This window comes from Calonectris borealis, unplaced genomic scaffold, assembly GCF_964195595.1.
Source record: "Calonectris borealis unplaced genomic scaffold, bCalBor7.hap1.2 HAP1_SCAFFOLD_33, whole genome shotgun sequence".
In the NCBI taxonomy this organism is placed as follows: domain Eukaryota; kingdom Metazoa; phylum Chordata; class Aves; order Procellariiformes; family Procellariidae; genus Calonectris; species Calonectris borealis.
The window spans coordinates 1141291-1164862 of record NW_027441449.1 but is presented as its reverse complement, the minus strand read 5'-3'; the positions used below and the strand labels follow the sequence as shown (position 1 = coordinate 1164862).

Here is a 23572-nt window from a genome sequence, read left to right as displayed (position 1 = left end):
ACCAAACCAGAAACCGAGGAAGAAAACCAGAGCCCGAGGAATAAAACCAGAGCCTGAGGAAGAAAACCAGAGCCCGAGGAAAAAAAACAGAGCTCAAGGAACAAAAACAGAACCCGAGGAACAAAACGAGAGTCCGAGGAAGAAAACGAGAGCCCGAGGAACAAAACCAGTGCCCAAGGAACAAAACCAGAGCTCGAGGAACAAAACCAGAGCCCAAGGAACACAACCAGGGCCCGAGGAACAAATCTAGGGCCTGAAGAAAAAAACGAGAGCTCGAGGAAGAAATGCAGAGCCCGAGCAACAAAACCAGAGCCTGAGGAAGAAAACAGAGCCCAAAGAAGAAAACCAGAGCTCAAGGAAAAAAACCAGAACCCGAGGAACAAAACGAGAGTCCGAGGAAGAAAACGAGAGCCCGAGGAACAAAACCAGTGACCAAGGAACAAAACCAGAGCTCGAGGAACAAAACCAGATCCTGAGGAAGAAAACCAGAGCCCGAGGAACAAAACCAGAACCCAAGGACAAAAAGGAGGACCTGAAGAACAAAAAGAGGGCCATAGGAAGAAAACCTGAGCCCGTGGAATAAAACCAGGGCCCGAGGAACCAAACCAGAAACCGAGGAACAAAACCAGAGCCCGAGGAACAAAACCAGAGCCCGAGGCAAAATACCTGGGCCCGAGGAACCAAGCCAGAGCCTGAGGAAGAAAACAAGAGCCCGAGGAACAAAAAGAGAGCCCGAGGAAAAAACCAGGACCCGAGGAACCAAGCCAGAGCCCGAGAAAGAAAACCATAGCCCAAGGAACAAAACCAGCCCTCGAGGAACAAAACCAGAGCTCGAGGAACAAAACCAGAGCCCGTGGAAATAAAGCAGAGCCCGAGGAACAAAACGAAACCCCGAGGAATAAAACCAGGGCCTGAGGAATAAAACCAGAACATGAGGAACAAAACCAGAGCCCGTGAAAGAAAACCAGAGCCCCAGGAACAAAACCAGAGCTCGAAGAACAAAACTAGAGCTCAAGGAACAAAACCAGAGCCCAAGGAACACAACCAGAGCTCGAGGAACAAAACCAGAGCCCGAGGAACACAACCACAGCCCGAGGAACAAAAACAGAACCCGAGGAACAAATCCAGGGCGTGAAGAAGAAAATGAGAGCTCGAGGAAGAAATCCGGAGCCCGAGGAATAAAACCAGAGCCTGAGGAAGAAAACCAGAGCCCGAGGAAAAAAAACAGAGCTCAAGGAACAAAACCAGAACCCGAGGAACAAAACGAGAGTCCGAGGAAGAAAACGAGAGCCCGAGGAACAAATCCAGTGCCCAAGGAACAAAACCAGAGCTCGAGGAGCAAAACCAGAGCCCAAGGAGCACAACAAGAGCCCGAGGAACAAATCTAGGGCCTGAAGAAAAAAACGAGAGCTCGAGAAGAAATGCAGAGCCCAAGCAACAAAACCAGAGCCTGAGGAAGAAAACCAGAGCCCAAAGAAGAAAACCAGAGCTCAAGGAACAAAACCAGAACCCGAGGAACAAAACGAGAGTCCGAGGAAGAAAACGAGAGCCCGAGGAACAAAACCAGTGCCCAAGGAACAAAACCAGAGCTCGAGGAACAAAACCAGATCCTGAGGAAGAAAACCAGAGCCCGAGGAACAAAACCAGAACCCAAGGACAAAAAGGAGGACCTGAAGAACAAAAAGAGGGCCATAGGAAGAAAACCAGAGCCCGTGGAATAAAACCAGGGCCCGAGGAACCAAACCAGAAACCGAGGAAGAAAACCAGAGCCCGAGGAATAAAACCAGAGCCTGAGGAAGAAAACCAGAGCCCGAGGAAAAAAAACAGAGCTCAAGGAAAAAACCCAGAACCCGAGGAACAAAACGAGAGTCCGAGGAAGAAAACGAGAGCCCGAGGAACAAAACCAGTGCCCAAGGAACAAAACCAGAGCCTGAGGAAGAAAACCAGAGCCCAAAGAAGAAAACCAGAGCTCAAGGAACAAAACCAGAACCCGAGGAACAAAACGAGAGTCCGAGGAAGAAAACGAGAGCCCGAGGAACAAAACCAGTGCCCAAGGAACAAAACCAGAGCTCGAGGAACAAAACCAGATCCTGAGGAAGAAAACCAGAGCCCGAGGAACAAAACCAGAACCCAAGGACAAAAAGGAGGACCTGAAGAACAAAAAGAGGGCCATAGGAAGAAAACCAGAGCCCGTGGAATAAAACCAGGGCCCGAGGAACCAAACCAGAAACCGAGGAACAACACCAGAGCCCGAGGAACAAAACCAGAGCCCGAGGCAAAAAACCAGGGCCCGAGGAACCAAGCCAGAGCCCGAGGAACAAAACCAGATCTCGAGGAACAAAACCAGAGCCTGAGGAAGAAAACAAGAGCCCGAGGAACAAAAAGAGAGCCCGAGGAAAAAAACAGGACCCGAGGAACCAAGCCAGAGCCCGAGAAAGAAAACCATAGCCCAAGGAACAAAACCAGCCCTCGAGGAACAAAACCAGAGCTCGAGGAACAAAACCAAAGCCTGTGGAAATAAAGCAGAGCCCGAGGAACAAAACGAGAGCCCGAGGAATAAAACCAGGGCCTGAGGAATAAAACCAGAACATGAGGAACAAAACCAGAGCCCGTGAAAGAAAACCAGAGCCCCAGGAACAAAACCAGAGCTCGAAGAACAAAACTAGAGCTCAAGGAACAAAACCAGAGCCCAAGGAACACAACCAGAGCTCGAGGAACAAAACCAGAGCCCGAGGAACACAACCACAGCCCGAGGAACAAAAACAGAACCCGAGGAACAAATCCAGGGCGTGAAGAAGAAAACGAGAGCTCGAGGAAGAAATCCGGAGCCCGAGCAATAAAACCAGAGCCTGAGGAAGAAAACCAGAGCCCGAGGAAAAAAAACAGAGCTCAGGGAAAAAAACCAGAACCCGAGGAACAAAACGAGAGTCCGAGGAAGAAAACGAGAGCCCGAGGAACAAAACCAGTGCCCAAGGAACAAAACCAGAGCTCGAGAAACAAAACCAGAGCCTGAGGAACACAACCGGGGCCCGAGGAACAATTCTAGGGCCTGAAGAAAAAAACGAGAGCTCGAGGAAGAAATGCAGAGCCCGAGCAACAAAACCAGAGCCTGAGGAAGAAAACCAGAGCCCAAAGAAGAAAACCAGAGCTCAAGGAACAAAACCAGAACCCGAGGAACAAAACGAGAGTCCGAGGAAGAAAACGAGAGCCCGAGGAACAAAACCAGTGCCCAAGGAACAAAACCAGAGCTCGAGGAACAAAACCAGATCCTGAGGAAGAAAACCAGAGCCCGAGGAACAAAACCAGAACCCAAGGACAAAAAGGAGGACCTGAAGAACAAAAAGAGGGCCATAGGAAGAAAACCTGAGCCCGTGGAATAAAACCAGGGCCCGAGGAACCAAACCAGAAACCGAGGAACAACACCAGAGCCCGAGGAACAAAACGAGAGCCCGAGGCAAAAAACCAGGGCCCGAGGAACCAAGCCAGAGCCCGAGGAACAAAACCAGATCCCGAGGAACAAAACCAGAGCCTGAGGAAGAAAACAAGAGCCCGAGGAACAAAAAGAGAGCCCGAGGAAAAAAACAGGACCCGAGGAACCAAGCCAGAGCCCGAGAAAGAAAACCATAGCCCAAGGAACAAAACCAGCCCTCGAGGAACAAAACCAGAGCTCGAGGAACAAAACCAAAGCCTGTGGAAATAAAGCAGAGCCCGAGGAACAAAACGAGAGCCCGAGGAATAAAACCAGGGCCTGAGGAATAAAACCAGAACATGAGGAACAAAACCAGAGCCCGTGAAAGAAAACCAGAGCCCCAGGAACAAAACCAGAGCTCGAAGAACAAAACTAGAGCTCAAGGAACAAAACCAGAGCCCAAGGAACACAACCAGAGCTCGAGGAACAAAACCAGAGCCCGAGGAACACAACCACAGCCCGAGGAACAAAAACAGAACCCGAGGAACAAATCCAGGGCGTGAAGAAGAAAACGAGAGCTCGAGGAAGAAATCCGGAGCCCGAGGAATAAAACCAGAGCCTGAGGAAGAAAACCAGAGCCCGAGGAAAAAAAACAGAGCTCAAGGAACAAAACCAGAACCCGAGGAACAAAACGAGAGTCCGAGGAAGAAAACGAGAGCCCGAGGAACAAATCCAGTGCCCAAGGAACAAAACCAGAGCTCGAGGAGCAAAACCAGAGCCCAAGGAGCACAACCAGAGCCCGAGGAACAAATCTAGGGCCTGAAGAAAAAAACGAGAGCTCGAGGAAGAAATGCAGAGCCCAAGCAACAAAACCAGAGCCTGAGGAAGAAAACCAGAGCCCAAAGAAGAAAACCAGAGCTCAAGGAACAAAACCAGAACCCGAGGAACAAAACGAGAGTCCGAGGAAGAAAACGAGAGCCCGAGGAACAAAACCAGTGCCCAAGGAACAAAACCAGAGCTCGAGGAACAAAACCAGATCCTGAGGAAGAAAACCAGAGCCCGAGGAACAAAACCAGAACCCAAGGACAAAAAGGAGGACCTGAAGAACAAAAAGAGGGCCATAGGAAGAAAACCAGAGCCCGTGGAATAAAACCAGGGCCCGAGGAACCAAACCAGAAACCGAGGAAGAAAACCAGAGCCCGAGGAATAAAACCAGAGCCTGAGGAAGAAAACCGGAGCCCGAGGAAAAAAAACAGAGCTCAAGGAAAAAAAACAGAACCCGAGGAACAAAACGAGAGTCCGAGGAAGAAAACGAGAGCCCGAGGAACAAAACCAGTGCCCAAGGAACAAAACCAGAGCACGAGAAACAAAACCAGAGCCCAAGGAACACAACCAGGGCCCGAGGAACAAATCTAGGGCCTGAAGAAAAAAACGAGAGCTCGAGGAAGAAATGCAGAGCCCGAGCAACAAAACCAGAGCCTGAGGAAGAAAACCAGAGCCCAAAGAAGAAAACCAGAGCTCAAGGAACAAAACCAGAACCCGAGGAACAAAACGAGAGTCCGAGGAAGAAAACGAGAGCCCGAGGAACAAAACCAGTGCCCAAGGAACAAAACCAGAGCTCGAGGAACAAAACCAGATCCTGAGGAAGAAAACCAGAGCCCGAGGAACAAAACCAGAACCCAAGGACAAAAAGGAGGACCTGAAGAACAAAAAGAGGGCCATAGGAAGAAAACCTGAGCCCGTGGAATAAAACCAGGGCCCGAGGAACCAAACCAGAAACCGAGGAACAAAACCAGAGCCCGAGGAACAAAACCAGAGCCCGAGGCAAAAAACCAGGGCCCGAGGAACCAAGCCAGAGCCCGAGGAACAAAACCAGAGCCCGAGGAACAAAACCAGAGCCTGAGGAAGAAAACAAGAGCCCGAGGAACAAAAAGAGAGCCCGAGGAAAAAAACAGGACCCGAGGAACCAAGCCAGAGCCCGAGAAAGAAAACCATAGCCCAAGGAACAAAACCAGCCCTCGAGGAACAAAACCAGAGCTCGAGGAAGAAAACCAGAGCCTGTGGAAATAAAGCAGAGCCCGAGGAATAAAATGAGAGCCCGAGGAATAAAACCAGGGCCTGAGGAATAAAACCAGAACATGAGGAACAAAACCAGAGCCCGTGAAAGAAAACCAGAGCCGCAGGAACAAAACCAGAGCTCGAAGAACAAAACTAGAGCTCAAGGAACAAAACCAGAGCCCAAGGAACACAACCAGAGCTCGAGGAACAAAACCAGAGCCCGAGGAACACAACCACAGCCCGAGGAACAAAAACAGAACCCGAGGAACAAATCCAGGGCGTGAAGAAGAAAACGAGAGCTCGAGGAAGAAATCCAGAGCCCGAGGAATAAAACCAGAGCCTGAGGAAGAAAACCAGAGCCCGAGGAAAAAAAACAGAGCTCAAGGAAAAAAAACAGAACCCGAGGAACAAAACGAGAGTCCGAGGAAGAAAACGAGAGCCCGAGGAACAAAACCAGTGCCCATGGAACAAAACCAGAGCATGAGAAACAAAACCAGAGCCCAAGGAACACAACCAGGGCCCGAGGAACAAATCTAGGGCCTGAAGAAAAAAACGAGAGCTCGAGGAAGAAATGCAGAGCCCGAGCAACAAAACCAGAGCCTGAGGAAGAAAACCAGAGCCCAAAGAAGAAAACCAGAGCTCAAGGAACAAAACCAGAACCCGAGGAACAAAACGAGAGTCCGAGGAAGAAAACGAGAGCCCGAGGAACAAAACCAGTGCCCAAGGAACAAAACCAGAGCTCGAGGAACAAAACCAGATCCTGAGGAAGAAAACCAGAGCCCGAGGAACAAAACCAGAACCCAAGGACAAAAAGGAGGACCTGAAGAACAAAAAGAGGGCCATAGGAAGAAAACCAGAGCCCGTGGAATAAAACCAGGGCCCGAGGAACCAAACCAGAAACCGAGGAACAAAACCAGAGCCCAAGGAACAAAACCAGAGCCCGAGGCAAAAAACCAGGGCCCGAGGAACCAAGCCAGAGCCCGAGGAACAAAACCAGAGCCCGAGGAACAAAACCAGAGCCTGAGGAAGAAAACAAGAGCCCGAGGAACAAAAAGAGAGCCCGAGGAAAAAACCAGGACCCGAGGAACCAAGCCAGAGCCCGAGAAAGAAAACCATAGCCCAAGGAACAAAACCAGCCCTCGAGGAACAAAACCAGAGCTCGAGGAACAAAACCAGAGCCCGTGGAAATAAAGCAGAGCCCGAGGAACAAAACGAGAGCCCGAGGAATAAAACCAGGGCCTGAGGAATAAAACCAGAACATGAGGAACAAAACCAGAGCCCGTGAAAGAAAACCAGAGCCCCAGGAACAAAACCAGAGCTCGAAGAACAAAACTAGAGCTCAAGGAACAAAACCAGAGCCCAAGGAACACAACCAGAGCTCGAGGAACAAAACCAGAGCCCGAGGAACACAACCACAGCCCGAGGAACAAAAACAGAACCCGAGGAACAAATCCAGGGCGTGAAGAAGAAAACGAGAGCTCGAGGAAGAAATCCGGAGCCCGAGGAATAAAACCAGAGACTGAGGAAGAAAACCAGAGCCCGAGGAAAAAAAACAGAGCTCAAGGAACAAAACCAGAACCCGAGGAACAAAACGAGAGTCCGAGGAAGAAAACGAGAGCCCGAGGAACAAAACCAGTGCCCAAGGAACAAAACCAGAGCTCGAGAAACAAAACCAGAGCCTGAGGAACACAACCGGGGCCCGAGGAACAATTCTAGGGCCTGAAGAAAAAAACGAGAGCTCGAGGAAGAAATGCAGAGCCCGAGCAACAAAACCAGAGCCTGAGGAAGAAAACCAGAGCCCAAAGAAGAAAACCAGAGCTCAAGGAACAAAACCAGAACCCGAGGAACAAAACGAGAGTCCGAGGAAGAAAACGAGAGCCCGAGGAACAAAACCAGTGCCCAAGGAACAAAACCAGAGCTCGAGGAACAAAACCAGATCCTGAGGAAGAAAACCAGAGCCCGAGGAACAAAACCAGAACCCAAGGACAAAAAGGAGGACCTGAAGAACAAAAAGAGGGCCATAGGAAGAAAACCAGAGCCCGTGGAATAAAACCAGGGCCCGAGGAACCAAACCAGAAACCGAGGAACAACACCAGAGCCCGAGGAACAAAACCAGAGCCCGAGGCAAAAAACCAGGGCCCGAGGAACCAAGCCAGAGCCCGAGGAACAAAACCAGATCCCGAGGAACAAAACCAGAGCCTGAGGAAGAAAACAAGAGCCCGAGGAACAAAAAGAGAGCCCGAGGAAAAAAACAGGACCCGAGGAACCAAGCCAGAGCCCGAGAAAGAAAACCATAGCCCAAGGAACAAAACCAGCCCTCGAGGAACAAAACCAGAGCTCGAGGAACAAAACCAAAGCCTGTGGAAATAAAGCAGAGCCCGAGGAACAAAACGAGAGCCCGAGGAATAAAACCAGGGCCTGAGGAATAAAACCAGAACATGAGGAACAAAACCAGAGCCCGTGAAAGAAAACCAGAGCCCCAGGAACAAAACCAGAGCTCGAAGAACAAAACTAGAGCTCAAGGAACACAACCAGTGCCCAAGGAACAAAACCAGAGCTCGAGAAACAAAACCAGAGCCTGAGGAACACAACCGGGGCCCGAGGAACAAATCTAGGGCCTGAAGAAAAAAACGAGAGCTCGAGGAAGAAATGCAGAGCCCGAGCAACAAAACCAGAGCCTGAGGAAGAAAACCAGAGCCCAAAGAAGAAAACCAGAGCTCAAGGAACAAAACCAGAACCCGAGGAACAAAACGAGAGTCCGAGGAAGAAAACGAGAGCCCGAGGAACAAAACCAGTGCCCAAGGAACAAAACCAGAGCTCGAGGAACAAAACCAGGGCCCGAGGAACCAAGCCAGAGCCCGAGGAACAAAACCAGAACCCAAGGACAAAAAGGAGGACCTGAAGAACAAAAAGAGGGCCATAGGAAGAAAACCAGAGCCCGTGGAATAAAACCAGGGCCCGAGGAACCAAACCAGAAACCGAGGAAGAAAACCAGAGCCCGAGGAATAAAACCAGAGCCTGAGGAAGAAAACCAGAGCCCGAGGAAAAAAAACAGAGCTCAAGGAACAAAAACAGAACCCGAGGAACAAAACGAGAGTCCGAGGAAGAAAACGAGAGCCCGAGGAACAAAACCAGTGCCCAAGGAACAAAACCAGAGCTCGAGGAACAAAACCAGAGCCCAAGGAACACAACCAGGGCCCGAGGAACAAATCTAGGGCCTGAAGAAAAAAACGAGAGCTCGAGGAAGAAATGCAGAGCCCGAGCAACAAAACCAGAGCCTGAGGAAGAAAACAGAGCCCAAAGAAGAAAACCAGAGCTCAAGGAAAAAAACCAGAACCCGAGGAACAAAACGAGAGTCCGAGGAAGAAAACGAGAGCCCGAGGAACAAAACCAGTGACCAAGGAACAAAACCAGAGCTCGAGGAACAAAACCAGATCCTGAGGAAGAAAACCAGAGCCCGAGGAACAAAACCAGAACCCAAGGACAAAAAGGAGGACCTGAAGAACAAAAAGAGGGCCATAGGAAGAAAACCTGAGCCCGTGGAATAAAACCAGGGCCCGAGGAACCAAACCAGAAACCGAGGAACAAAACCAGAGCCCGAGGAACAAAACCAGAGCCCGAGGCAAAATACCTGGGCCCGAGGAACCAAGCCAGAGCCTGAGGAAGAAAACAAGAGCCCGAGGAACAAAAAGAGAGCCCGAGGAAAAAACCAGGACCCGAGGAACCAAGCCAGAGCCCGAGAAAGAAAACCATAGCCCAAGGAACAAAACCAGCCCTCGAGGAACAAAACCAGAGCTCGAGGAACAAAACCAGAGCCCGTGGAAATAAAGCAGAGCCCGAGGAACAAAACGAAACCCCGAGGAATAAAACCAGGGCCTGAGGAATAAAACCAGAACATGAGGAACAAAACCAGAGCCCGTGAAAGAAAACCAGAGCCCCAGGAACAAAACCAGAGCTCGAAGAACAAAACTAGAGCTCAAGGAACAAAACCAGAGCCCAAGGAACACAACCAGAGCTCGAGGAACAAAACCAGAGCCCGAGGAACACAACCACAGCCCGAGGAACAAAAACAGAACCCGAGGAACAAATCCAGGGCGTGAAGAAGAAAATGAGAGCTCGAGGAAGAAATCCGGAGCCCGAGGAATAAAACCAGAGCCTGAGGAAGAAAACCAGAGCCCGAGGAAAAAAAACAGAGCTCAAGGAACAAAACCAGAACCCGAGGAACAAAACGAGAGTCCGAGGAAGAAAACGAGAGCCCGAGGAACAAATCCAGTGCCCAAGGAACAAAACCAGAGCTCGAGGAGCAAAACCAGAGCCCAAGGAGCACAACAAGAGCCCGAGGAACAAATCTAGGGCCTGAAGAAAAAAACGAGAGCTCGAGAAGAAATGCAGAGCCCAAGCAACAAAACCAGAGCCTGAGGAAGAAAACCAGAGCCCAAAGAAGAAAACCAGAGCTCAAGGAACAAAACCAGAACCCGAGGAACAAAACGAGAGTCCGAGGAAGAAAACGAGAGCCCGAGGAACAAAACCAGTGCCCAAGGAACAAAACCAGAGCTCGAGGAACAAAACCAGATCCTGAGGAAGAAAACCAGAGCCCGAGGAACAAAACCAGAACCCAAGGACAAAAAGGAGGACCTGAAGAACAAAAAGAGGGCCATAGGAAGAAAACCAGAGCCCGTGGAATAAAACCAGGGCCCGAGGAACCAAACCAGAAACCGAGGAAGAAAACCAGAGCCCGAGGAATAAAACCAGAGCCTGAGGAAGAAAACCAGAGCCCGAGGAAAAAAAACAGAGCTCAAGGAAAAAACCCAGAACCCGAGGAACAAAACGAGAGTCCGAGGAAGAAAACGAGAGCCCGAGGAACAAAACCAGTGCCCAAGGAACAAAACCAGAGCCTGAGGAAGAAAACCAGAGCCCAAAGAAGAAAACCAGAGCTCAAGGAACAAAACCAGAACCCGAGGAACAAAACGAGAGTCCGAGGAAGAAAACGAGAGCCCGAGGAACAAAACCAGTGCCCAAGGAACAAAACCAGAGCTCGAGGAACAAAACCAGATCCTGAGGAAGAAAACCAGAGCCCGAGGAACAAAACCAGAACCCAAGGACAAAAAGGAGGACCTGAAGAACAAAAAGAGGGCCATAGGAAGAAAACCAGAGCCCGTGGAATAAAACCAGGGCCCGAGGAACCAAACCAGAAACCGAGGAACAACACCAGAGCCCGAGGAACAAAACCAGAGCCCGAGGCAAAAAACCAGGGCCCGAGGAACCAAGCCAGAGCCCGAGGAACAAAACCAGATCTCGAGGAACAAAACCAGAGCCTGAGGAAGAAAACAAGAGCCCGAGGAACAAAAAGAGAGCCCGAGGAAAAAAACAGGACCCGAGGAACCAAGCCAGAGCCCGAGAAAGAAAACCATAGCCCAAGGAACAAAACCAGCCCTCGAGGAACAAAACCAGAGCTCGAGGAACAAAACCAAAGCCTGTGGAAATAAAGCAGAGCCCGAGGAACAAAACGAGAGCCCGAGGAATAAAACCAGGGCCTGAGGAATAAAACCAGAACATGAGGAACAAAACCAGAGCCCGTGAAAGAAAACCAGAGCCCCAGGAACAAAACCAGAGCTCGAAGAACAAAACTAGAGCTCAAGGAACAAAACCAGAGCCCAAGGAACACAACCAGAGCTCGAGGAACAAAACCAGAGCCCGAGGAACACAACCACAGCCCGAGGAACAAAAACAGAACCCGAGGAACAAATCCAGGGCGTGAAGAAGAAAACGAGAGCTCGAGGAAGAAATCCGGAGCCCGAGCAATAAAACCAGAGCCTGAGGAAGAAAACCAGAGCCCGAGGAAAAAAAACAGAGCTCAGGGAAAAAAACCAGAACCCGAGGAACAAAACGAGAGTCCGAGGAAGAAAACGAGAGCCCGAGGAACAAAACCAGTGCCCAAGGAACAAAACCAGAGCTCGAGAAACAAAACCAGAGCCTGAGGAACACAACCGGGGCCCGAGGAACAATTCTAGGGCCTGAAGAAAAAAACGAGAGCTCGAGGAAGAAATGCAGAGCCCGAGCAACAAAACCAGAGCCTGAGGAAGAAAACCAGAGCCCAAAGAAGAAAACCAGAGCTCAAGGAACAAAACCAGAACCCGAGGAACAAAACGAGAGTCCGAGGAAGAAAACGAGAGCCCGAGGAACAAAACCAGTGCCCAAGGAACAAAACCAGAGCTCGAGGAACAAAACCAGATCCTGAGGAAGAAAACCAGAGCCCGAGGAACAAAACCAGAACCCAAGGACAAAAAGGAGGACCTGAAGAACAAAAAGAGGGCCATAGGAAGAAAACCTGAGCCCGTGGAATAAAACCAGGGCCCGAGGAACCAAACCAGAAACCGAGGAACAACACCAGAGCCCGAGGAACAAAACGAGAGCCCGAGGCAAAAAACCAGGGCCCGAGGAACCAAGCCAGAGCCCGAGGAACAAAACCAGATCCCGAGGAACAAAACCAGAGCCTGAGGAAGAAAACAAGAGCCCGAGGAACAAAAAGAGAGCCCGAGGAAAAAAACAGGACCCGAGGAACCAAGCCAGAGCCCGAGAAAGAAAACCATAGCCCAAGGAACAAAACCAGCCCTCGAGGAACAAAACCAGAGCTCGAGGAACAAAACCAAAGCCTGTGGAAATAAAGCAGAGCCCGAGGAACAAAACGAGAGCCCGAGGAATAAAACCAGGGCCTGAGGAATAAAACCAGAACATGAGGAACAAAACCAGAGCCCGTGAAAGAAAACCAGAGCCCCAGGAACAAAACCAGAGCTCGAAGAACAAAACTAGAGCTCAAGGAACAAAACCAGAGCCCAAGGAACACAACCAGAGCTCGAGGAACAAAACCAGAGCCCGAGGAACACAACCACAGCCCGAGGAACAAAAACAGAACCCGAGGAACAAATCCAGGGCGTGAAGAAGAAAACGAGAGCTCGAGGAAGAAATCCGGAGCCCGAGGAATAAAACCAGAGCCTGAGGAAGAAAACCAGAGCCCGAGGAAAAAAAACAGAGCTCAAGGAACAAAACCAGAACCCGAGGAACAAAACGAGAGTCCGAGGAAGAAAACGAGAGCCCGAGGAACAAATCCAGTGCCCAAGGAACAAAACCAGAGCTCGAGGAGCAAAACCAGAGCCCAAGGAGCACAACCAGAGCCCGAGGAACAAATCTAGGGCCTGAAGAAAAAAACGAGAGCTCGAGGAAGAAATGCAGAGCCCAAGCAACAAAACCAGAGCCTGAGGAAGAAAACCAGAGCCCAAAGAAGAAAACCAGAGCTCAAGGAACAAAACCAGAACCCGAGGAACAAAACGAGAGTCCGAGGAAGAAAACGAGAGCCCGAGGAACAAAACCAGTGCCCAAGGAACAAAACCAGAGCTCGAGGAACAAAACCAGATCCTGAGGAAGAAAACCAGAGCCCGAGGAACAAAACCAGAACCCAAGGACAAAAAGGAGGACCTGAAGAACAAAAAGAGGGCCATAGGAAGAAAACCAGAGCCCGTGGAATAAAACCAGGGCCCGAGGAACCAAACCAGAAACCGAGGAAGAAAACCAGAGCCCGAGGAATAAAACCAGAGCCTGAGGAAGAAAACCGGAGCCCGAGGAAAAAAAACAGAGCTCAAGGAAAAAAAACAGAACCCGAGGAACAAAACGAGAGTCCGAGGAAGAAAACGAGAGCCCGAGGAACAAAACCAGTGCCCAAGGAACAAAACCAGAGCACGAGAAACAAAACCAGAGCCCAAGGAACACAACCAGGGCCCGAGGAACAAATCTAGGGCCTGAAGAAAAAAACGAGAGCTCGAGGAAGAAATGCAGAGCCCGAGCAACAAAACCAGAGCCTGAGGAAGAAAACCAGAGCCCAAAGAAGAAAACCAGAGCTCAAGGAACAAAACCAGAACCCGAGGAACAAAACGAGAGTCCGAGGAAGAAAACGAGAGCCCGAGGAACAAAACCAGTGCCCAAGGAACAAAACCAGAGCTCGAGGAACAAAACCAGATCCTGAGGAAGAAAACCAGAGCCCGAGGAACAAAACCAGAACCCAAGGACAAAAAGGAGGACCTGAAGAACAAAAAGAGGGCCATAGGAAGAAAACCTGAGCCCGTGGAATAAAACCAGGGCCCGAGGAACCAAACCAGAAACCGAGGAACAAAACCAGAGCCCGAGGAACAAAACCAGAGCCCGAGGCAAAAAACCAGGGCCCGAGGAACCAAGCCAGAGCCCGAGGAACAAAACCAGAGCCCGAGGAACAAAACCAGAGCCTGAGGAAGAAAACAAGAGCCCGAGGAACAAAAAGAGAGCCCGAGGAAAAAAACAGGACCCGAGGAACCAAGCCAGAGCCCGAGAAAGAAAACCATAGCCCAAGGAACAAAACCAGCCCTCGAGGAACAAAACCAGAGCTCGAGGAAGAAAACCAGAGCCTGTGGAAATAAAGCAGAGCCCGAGGAATAAAATGAGAGCCCGAGGAATAAAACCAGGGCCTGAGGAATAAAACCAGAACATGAGGAACAAAACCAGAGCCCGTGAAAGAAAACCAGAGCCGCAGGAACAAAACCAGAGCTCGAAGAACAAAACTAGAGCTCAAGGAACAAAACCAGAGCCCAAGGAACACAACCAGAGCTCGAGGAACAAAACCAGAGCCCGAGGAACACAACCACAGCCCGAGGAACAAAAACAGAACCCGAGGAACAAATCCAGGGCGTGAAGAAGAAAACGAGAGCTCGAGGAAGAAATCCAGAGCCCGAGGAATAAAACCAGAGCCTGAGGAAGAAAACCAGAGCCCGAGGAAAAAAAACAGAGCTCAAGGAAAAAAACCAGAACCCGAGGAACAAAACGAGAGTCCGAGGAAGAAAACGAGAGCCCGAGGAACAAAACCAGTGCCCATGGAACAAAACCAGAGCATGAGAAACAAAACCAGAGCCCAAGGAACACAACCAGGGCCCGAGGAACAAATCTAGGGCCTGAAGAAAAAAACGAGAGCTCGAGGAAGAAATGCAGAGCCCGAGCAACAAAACCAGAGCCTGAGGAAGAAAACCAGAGCCCAAAGAAGAAAACCAGAGCTCAAGGAACAAAACCAGAACCCGAGGAACAAAACGAGAGTCCGAGGAAGAAAACGAGAGCCCGAGGAACAAAACCAGTGCCCAAGGAACAAAACCAGAGCTCGAGGAACAAAACCAGATCCTGAGGAAGAAAACCAGAGCCCGAGGAACAAAACCAGAACCCAAGGACAAAAAGGAGGACCTGAAGAACAAAAAGAGGGCCATAGGAAGAAAACCAGAGCCCGTGGAATAAAACCAGGGCCCGAGGAACCAAACCAGAAACCGAGGAACAAAACCAGAGCCCGAGGAATAAAACCAGAGCCTGAGGAAGAAAACCAGAGCCCGAGGAAAAAAAACAGAGCTCAGGGAAAAAAACCAGAACCCGAGGAACAAAACGAGAGTCCGAGGAAGAAAACGAGAGCCCGAGGAACAAAACCAGTGCCCAAGGAACAAAACCAGAGCTCGAGAAACAAAACCAGAGCCTGAGGAACACAACCGGGGCCCGAGGAACAATTCTAGGGCCTGAAGAAAAAAACGAGAGCTCGAGGAAGAAATGCAGAGCCCGAGCAACAAAACCAGAGCCTGAGGAAGAAAACCAGAGCCCAAAGAAGAAAACCAGAGCTCAAGGAACAAAACCAGAACCCGAGGAACAAAACGAGAGTCCGAGGAAGAAAACGAGAGCCCGAGGAACAAAACCAGTGCCCAAGGAACAAAACCAGAGCTCGAGGAACAAAACCAGATCCTGAGGAAGAAAACCAGAGCCCGAGGAACAAAACCAGAACCCAAGGACAAAAAGGAGGACCTGAAGAACAAAAAGAGGGCCATAGGAAGAAAACCAGAGCCCGTGGAATAAAACCAGGGCCCGAGGAACCAAACCAGAAACCGAGGAAGAAAACCAGAGCCCGAGGAATAAAACCAGAGCCTGAGGAAGAAAACCAGAGCCCGAGGAAAAAAAACAGAGCTCAAGGAAAAAAACCAGAACCCGAGGAACAAAACGAGAGTCCGAGGAAGAAAACGAGAGCCCGAGGAACAAAACCAGTGCCCAAGGAACAAAACCAGAGCACGAGAAACAAAACCAGAGCCCAAGGAACACAACCAGGGCCCGAGGAACAAATCTAGGGCCTGAAGAAAAAAACGAGAGCTCGAGGAAGAAATGCAGAGCCCGAGCAACAAAACTAGAGCCTGAGGAAGAAAACCAGAGCCCAAAGAAGAAAACCAGAGCTCAAGGAACAAAACCAGAACCCGAGGAACAAAACGAGAGTCCGAGGAAGAAAACGAGAGCCCGAGGAACAAAACCAGTGCCCAAGGAACAAAACCAGAGCTCGAGGAACAAAACCAGATCCTGAGGAAGAAAACCAGAGCCCGAGGAACAAAACCAGAACCCAAGGACAAAAAGGAGGACCTGAAGAACAAAAAGAGGGCCATAGGAAGAAAACCTGAGCCCGTGGAATAAAACCAGGGCCCGAGGAACCAAACCAGAAACCGAGGAACAACACCAGAGCCCGAGGAACAAAACCAGAGCCCGAGTGAGGGGAATAGTTTGTCCAATCCTGGGGGAAACTCCAGTGAAGATAAGATAATTGAAAGAGATCTGTGGGAGCGCATGAAGAATGGGCCGCAGAAGAAAGAACATAATATGATACGATTAGTGGAGGCTTAGGCCACAAGGGCATTGCGACCTTGGGATCTGTGGTTACACGATGGCAGGGTGTGGACCCGGCTGTGACCGACGCTGTCAGCAGGTGCGGGGCTGGGGTGTGCAGCAGAAAGATACAAAAGCAGAACTTGCGACCCTTGGGAACAGCGTGAGGAGGAGCAGCGAATAGAGAGCTCAGGTTTTGCAATATGCATTAGGTAATTAAGATGTAGCCAATGAGTTTTGTACATGGTTGTTCTGAAACCGTATATAAGAAGTTCGTGTAGAGCAATAAAGTGAGATCTGATTTCCACCTGGCTGGGTCTCCGTCTCTCCATCGCGGCAAATTGGTGACCCCGACGTGATTTGGGGTCGTGAACCACCTAACTGCGTGGCAGGCTGCGAGTCCCACAGAACATTGAATGAGCTGCTGAAAGGAAGCAGGAGCCGGCCGGCAACCAATCCCTCCGGATTAGAGAGGTGAGCTGTGGGAAACATGGGGAATCAAGCGTTGTCCCCTGAGAGAGACGTGTATGAGCTTATGAAAGCTCTTCTTAAAAAACATGGGAAGAATATCTCTGGCCATGATCTTAAGACAATTCTTAAATGGGTGCAGGTTAAATTACCGGCTGTAACTGCATCCACTATTTTCACACGGGAACTTTGGGACGATGTGGGAGTAAAGTTATGGGATGCAGCGACTACGGGAAGTGTTGAAGCGCAGCGTATGCTCCCGTGGTGGAGAAATATCTTTGAAGTTTTAAAGGCCCAGGAGGAAAGTAATAAAGATGACCCAGATAAAAAGAAAGACACTTCCCCGGTGTCTGCATTGTTATCGGAGGTAAAGAAGCCCTCGGCTCCATTGACGATATGTACCGCAGGGTATCCCCCTGAGGAGGATCCCTTCGATCCGGGACCCGTGGACCCTGAAAAGGAGCCAGATCTCTACCCCCCCGACCCACACGATGTGTGGGCCAACATTAGGCGCCAAGCGTTAAAGGAGGGGGAACTAGAGATTGCTAGAATGATAGTGGCTCCTGTAGTCTATCAGAGAAGCGGAGGAGCCCAGTGGGAAGCTCTATCTTTTCCGGTGGTTAAGGAGCTGCGCCGTACTGTTACTGAACATGGACTTTCTTCACCATATTTTGCGAGCCTGTTATCCTCTGTCCTCGATACATTTGTTATGACTCCGCATGATTTGAAATCTTTAGCGCGATTACTCCTGACACCGACTCAGTATACTTTGTGGGAATCCCACTGGAAGGGGGGGCTTCAAGCGCTCCTCTCGACTTACGCAGGTCATAATAACAATGCAATTGCTGCATTGACCATAGAACACCTCACGGGCACGGGTCGCCATACTAACCCGGTAGATCAAGCCCGAATTCCACGAGAAGCCCTTGAGGCGACCCGCGAAGAAGCAAAAAAGGCCTTCTTTAAGGTTCCTGATTCTCAAAAACCGCAAAAGGCTTTTACCACCATTACACAAGACTCTCGAGAGCCTTATATGCAATTTATTGATAGATTAAAGCAAGCTCTGGAGCGTCAAGTAGACAATGCGGAGGCGCGAGAGATCCTGCTGTTGAAATTGGCTGTAGAAAACGCTAATGCAGATTGCAGGAAGCTTTTAAAATCTCTCCCGAATCAGAACCCTACTTTGGTCGAAATGATTGAGGCATGTAATAGATTCGGTACTACAGAGTATAAATATGAAGTCATGGCTGCTGCTTTCGCAGCCATGCGCGGTCCCTTAGCACCAGGCGTCTGCTATGGATGTGGTAAACCTGGCCATTTGAAAAAGAATTGTCTACTTTCTAGTAGTAATAATGGACCCCGAGCTCCGGGAATCTGTCCTAGGTGTAAGAAGGGTCGCCATTACGCTAATCAATGTCGATCCAAGTATGATTTACAGGGACAACCGATCCAGGGAAACCGATCTCGGAGCGCGGGACAGCGACGCGTGCGGACACAAATGACGCCGTCACCTTTCAAAAATCCCCAGAGAGGGGCAGCAGTGCCTCAAGTCTTCGCCCAGCAACAACAGGCAGCGCCGGACTGGACCTGGCAACCGCCCACACAGTAACGTTGCTTGATTCCTCGGTTCACTTATTGTTAACAGATGTCTCGGGACCTTTACCCTCTAAAACACAAGCCTTACTAATAGGAAGGTCCTCCACGACATTATCCGGACTCTTTGTATTACCGGGTGTTATTGACCCTGATAGTACCGAAAGTATTAAGATCATGGCATGGACTCCGTTTCCTCCTTGTACGGTGCCGGAAGGCAGCCGCATAGCGCAATTAATATTTATGCCCATAGGCACAAATTGTCCAAATTTGGATCAGCTCCAACAAAGACAGGGTGGATTTGGTTCAACAAGGAGCCCACAAATCTTATGGGTACAATCTCTTTCTCAAAAACGACCTATGTGCCAATGTACCCTAATTCGTGGAGAACAAAAAGTGGTCTTGAATGGGATTATTGATACTGGAGCTGATGTCACAGTAATATCTCAAGCTAAATGGCCGCCACTGTGGCCGCTAGCCAATGTTTCCCAGGCGCTAGCTGGGATTGGCGGGACTGGTAAGAGTCACCAGAGCCTGGAACTTATCCAAGTTCAAGGTCCCGAAGGGCACATTGCCTCTGTTAAACCTTTTGTATTGCCTATTCCTATGGTTTTATGGGGGCGGGATGTGCTGTCACAGTGGGGAATGACAATTCGTACTCCTTTTTAGGTGGGGCCATTGAAATGCGCGACACCCTAAAATTGACCTGGAAAACTGATGTTCCTATTTGGGTAGATCAATGGCCCCTACCTTTAGAAAAGCTTCGCGCTCTTCAAGAACTGATCACAGAGCAACTCCAAAAGGGACACATCGTGCCTTCTCTTAGCCCATGGAATTCTCCTGTTTTTGTTATCAGAAAACAAACTGGCAAATGGCGCTTGCTCCATGACCTCAGAAAAATTAATGACGCCATGGAAACTATGGGGGCCTTGCAACCTGGGCTCCCATCCCCTACGATGATTCCTCGAGATTGGTATTTAACTGTTATTGATCTTAAAGATTGCTTTTTCAATATTCCCTTGCATCCGGATGATGCTCCTAAATTCGCCTTTTCAGTTCCTAGCGTCAATATGCAAGCTCCATTGCAAAGATATCAGTGGGTTGTGCTGCCACAAGGAATGAAAAATAGCCCGACGATATGCCAATGGTATGTAGCCAAAGTACTTAGTCCTGTCCGTACTACAATGTCTAATGTCTTAGTGTACCACTACATGGATGATATCCTGGTGGCTGCACAACATCACGCGGTCATGGAGAAAGCTGTAGCCCTTGTCACGGCTGCCGTAAATTCGGCGGGCCTCTGTATTGCGCCGGAAAAAATTCAAAAAACACCTCCATGGAAATATTTGGGCTGGCGCATAAGAGCTCAAACTGTAGTTCCTCAGCCTTTGCAGATTCAGACTGATATAAAAAACCTGCATGATGCACAAAAATTGTTAGGAACCATTAATTGGGTCCGACCTCTGTTGGGGATTTCCAATTCAGACTTGAGCCCGCTGTTTGAGTTGCTCAAGGGAGACCCAGATTTGCGTTCTCAACGCTGTCTTAGTCCTGAGGCTGTTGCCTCGCTGCAAAAGGTGGCTACGGCCATTACTCTCAGGCAAGCACACCGATGTGATCCTGATCTCTCTTTTCATCTAATCATCTTAAACCCGGCTCGACAACCCCATGCATTAATATTCCAATGGGATCCACAAAAATCAGACCCGTTGTTGATCATTGAGTGGGTTTTTTTACCCAATCAGTCTGCAAAAACTATTTCAACACAATATGAAATGTTTGCCCACCTGATAATTAAAGCTAGACAGCGACTGCTGACGTTATCAGGAACTGATTTCACTTCTATTTGCTTACCTGTAACAGCCATATATCTGCAGTGGCTTTATCAGCAATCAGACACTTTTATACTGGCACTAGCGGGTTATGTGGGCCAGCTTACATCTCACCCGCCTTCGCATAAACTGCTTAATGCGAATTTTAGCATAACATCTAAACCAAAACGGAGCGACCAACCGCTGCAAGCCCTTACTGTGTTCACAGATGGATCTGGAAAGTCGCACAAATCAGTCATATTATGGTGGGACAACCAACGTGAACGTTGGAACTCAGACATAGAAACAGTCCCTGGTTCTCCCCAGATAGTCGAGTTAGCTGCAGTGGTTCGAGTTTTTCGGAAATGGCCAACGCCGGTCAATATCATCACTGATTCCGCTTATGTTACAGGGATTGTGGAACGAGCTGAAGCGTCTGTATTACGTAGTATTTTACATTTTGACTTATTTGCCTTATTACAGGAACTCGTCTTTCTTTTAGACTCTCGCCCTCACCCCTATTTTGTCATGCATGTTAGGTCTCACACTTTCTTACCTGGTTTTATTGCAGAAGGAAATCGACGGGCTGATTTATTAACCTTACCAGTACACGTGCTGCCGGATCGTCTAGCCCAAGCTAGACTCAGCCATTCTTTTTTCCACCAAAATGCTGGAGGCCTTAAAAGACAATTCGGCCTTACCTCTCAGCAAGCATCTAGTATCATTGCTACATGCCCTGACTGCCAGAGGCATTCCTTTCCATCAATTGCAGGCGGAGTCAACCCTCGAGGATTGCAAAGTCTGCAACTATGGCAAACGGATGTCACCCACTATTCAGAGTTTGGCAATTTGAGATATATTCACTCTTCTATTGACACCTTTTCAGGTGCTTTATTTGCTTCTTGTCATACTGGGGAAAAGGCGCGTGATGTTCGTAAGCATCTTATGCGAGCTTTTGCTACATTGGGCACACCTGCACAAATTAAGACAGATAACGGTTCTGCCTATGTCTCTAAAGCAATGAAAACATTTTTTGACTCTTGGGGTATAACTCACATCACTGGCATTCCTCATTCTCCTACAGGTCAATCTCTCATTGAACGTTCCCATCAGTCGCTCAAACGCCTGCTACAACAACAAAAAGGGGGAATAGGAGCCGTTACTCCTGAGGAACGATTACAGAAAGCCTTATATGTTTTTAACTTTTTGAATTGTTCTCTATTAGACAGTAACCCCCCAATAATCCGACATTTTAACATAAATACTTCATTTGAGATGCGAATCAAAGCTCCTGTGCTGGTTCGTGACCCAGAAACAGGTAAGATAATGGGGCCCTACCCCCTTGTCACATGGGGCAGAGGTTATGCTTGTGTCTCTACAGAAAAAGGCCCCCGATGGATCCCAGCGAAGAATGTGCGACCGTTCCGTGAACCCTTGCCCCAAACCTCGCTCGAAGATCCCGAACAGCGGTCGGAAGAGCCTTTCGCAAAAGAAACAGAGCCTGAAGACTCAAGTATCTTAAATGAATAATCGCTATATGCGTAGGTGTCGCTGGACGCGTTCTGAGCATTGGTGTAATCTTTGTCTGAGGAAAGAATTCGTCACAGTAAGACTTTTACTCATAACAGGGCATGAGTCCCTAGGAAGCAGCCGTCTTTTTGATTGCTGTGCTGATTGAAAAAGAGGGGTAATTGAGAGAGCTAGAATTATACAGATTTGTGGCTTGGAATGCAGCAAAACTAATCTAATACCTGCTATCTGGACGGTCTTGGGAAAGGACCGGGAACGCACAAAACGAGAGTGTGAAAAATGGTTCGCTTGGGAAAAGAAAAGCAGGCTGCCGAAAAAATGAAAGTAACTAAAGGCAACCTTGGCGTAAAGTGCCTAGTGACAGGAATTACTATTTCCATCCTGGTCAGCGGCACAGAATCTTGGGAAACCCTTAAACACATAGAAAATAGAAAAAACCTATGGGTCACTTGGGCCGAGAAAATCAATCAGAGTAGCTTCTGTCTTTCGATGGCCACCCCTTCTGACCCTTTTAGGACGTGTCTATTGGGAGTCCCTATTAATATGAGCCTGGTAAACGATTCCACCTTGATCCTTGAACCCACTGTGATAACATGTGGTTCTATGCGTTCTCAGTCACAGTGTGATAAAAACAATATCACCTTTAACGCTTCTTCTCCCTTTATGAAATGTAATAGCTCTATGTGTACCTCAGATAGAGAAATACAAGAATTTAACCTTTTAGGTTCTGCCCCTTCTGATTTATGTTTTCAGTTTTCATCACATGCGGATCAGGATGATTCCATTAATGTTACGTCGTATAGACCATATAACAAGACAGCATATTGTCAAAATACCACTGAAATTACGGCAATTACTTCTAAGGCAGGGCGATTGCCAGAGGGAATGTTTTTAATCTGTGGTGATCGGGCTTGGCAAGGAATCCCTCGAAGTGCTAAAGGAGGACCGTGTTATGTCGGTCATTTAACACTATTTACGCCAAGTGTCACTAACATCTTTCAAGCTAACCATACTAAATCCCGTCGCCGTAAAAGAGCTCTTGCAGAATTAGGCGATGATTGTAAAGATGAGGTAACACTTTGGAATCCTCCTGAAGTCATTATAGCCAGCATATTTGCCCCTGGGATAGCTACGGCACAAGCGTTAACACAATTAAGAAAGTTGGCGTGCTGGACTGGAAAACAAATTAATGTGACAACAAATGTCTTGTCGGAATTAGCCAGTGACGTTCAAGGGATAAGACATGCCATGTTACAGAATCGTGCCGCGATTGATTTTTTGCTTTTAGCACAAGGGCATGGGTGTGAAGAATTTGAGGGGATGTGCTGTATGAACATCTCTGATCATTCCCAGTCAATACATAAGCAACTCTCAATTTTGAGGGATAACATGAGAAAGCTTCGAGAAAGTAGTGATCCTTTTACAGATTGGTTATCTTCATTAGGGTTGTCCGGATGGTGGACTACAATTTTAGAAAAAATAGTTGTTATAATTATAGTAGTATTGTTGTTGATTTTGCTTTTGCCATGTGTTATGCAATGTTTACAAAGACTGATAACTAACTCTGTAAAGCGAGTGCTTATGGTGCAACAAGAAGGGGGAGATGAGGGGAATAGTTTGTCCAATCCTGGGGGAAACTCCAGTGAAGATAAGATAATTGAAAGAGATCTGTGGGAGCGCATGAAGAATGGGCCGCAGAAGAAAGAACATAATATGATACGATTAGTGGAGGCTTAGGCCACAAGGGCATTGCGACCTTGGGATCTGTGGTTACACGATGGCAGGGTGTGGACCCGGCTGTGACCGACGCTGTCAGCAGGTGCGGGGCTGGGGTGTGCAGCAGAAAGATACAAAAGCAGAACTTGCGACCCTTGGGAACAGCGTGAGGAGGAGCAGCGAATAGAGAGCTCAGGTTTTGCAATATGCATTAGGTAATTAAGATGTAGCCAATGAGTTTTGTACATGGTTGTTCTGAAACCGTATATAAGAAGTTCGTGTAGAGCAATAAAGT

At 48.8% G+C, this 23572-nt stretch overlaps 1 protein-coding gene across 1 annotated transcript in view; it reads right to left on the bottom strand.

The window, feature by feature from the left end:
• Positions 1-18447, bottom strand: part of LOC142076126 (uncharacterized) — a 132361-nt gene extending 113914 nt beyond the window's left edge. The window contains exon 1 of the mRNA XM_075138509.1: positions 18312-18447. Coding sequence (XP_074994610.1) covers positions 18312-18447 — 136 coding nt within the window. The remainder of the gene's footprint in view (positions 1-18311) is intronic.
• Between the last annotated feature and the right edge of the window lie 5125 nt (positions 18448-23572).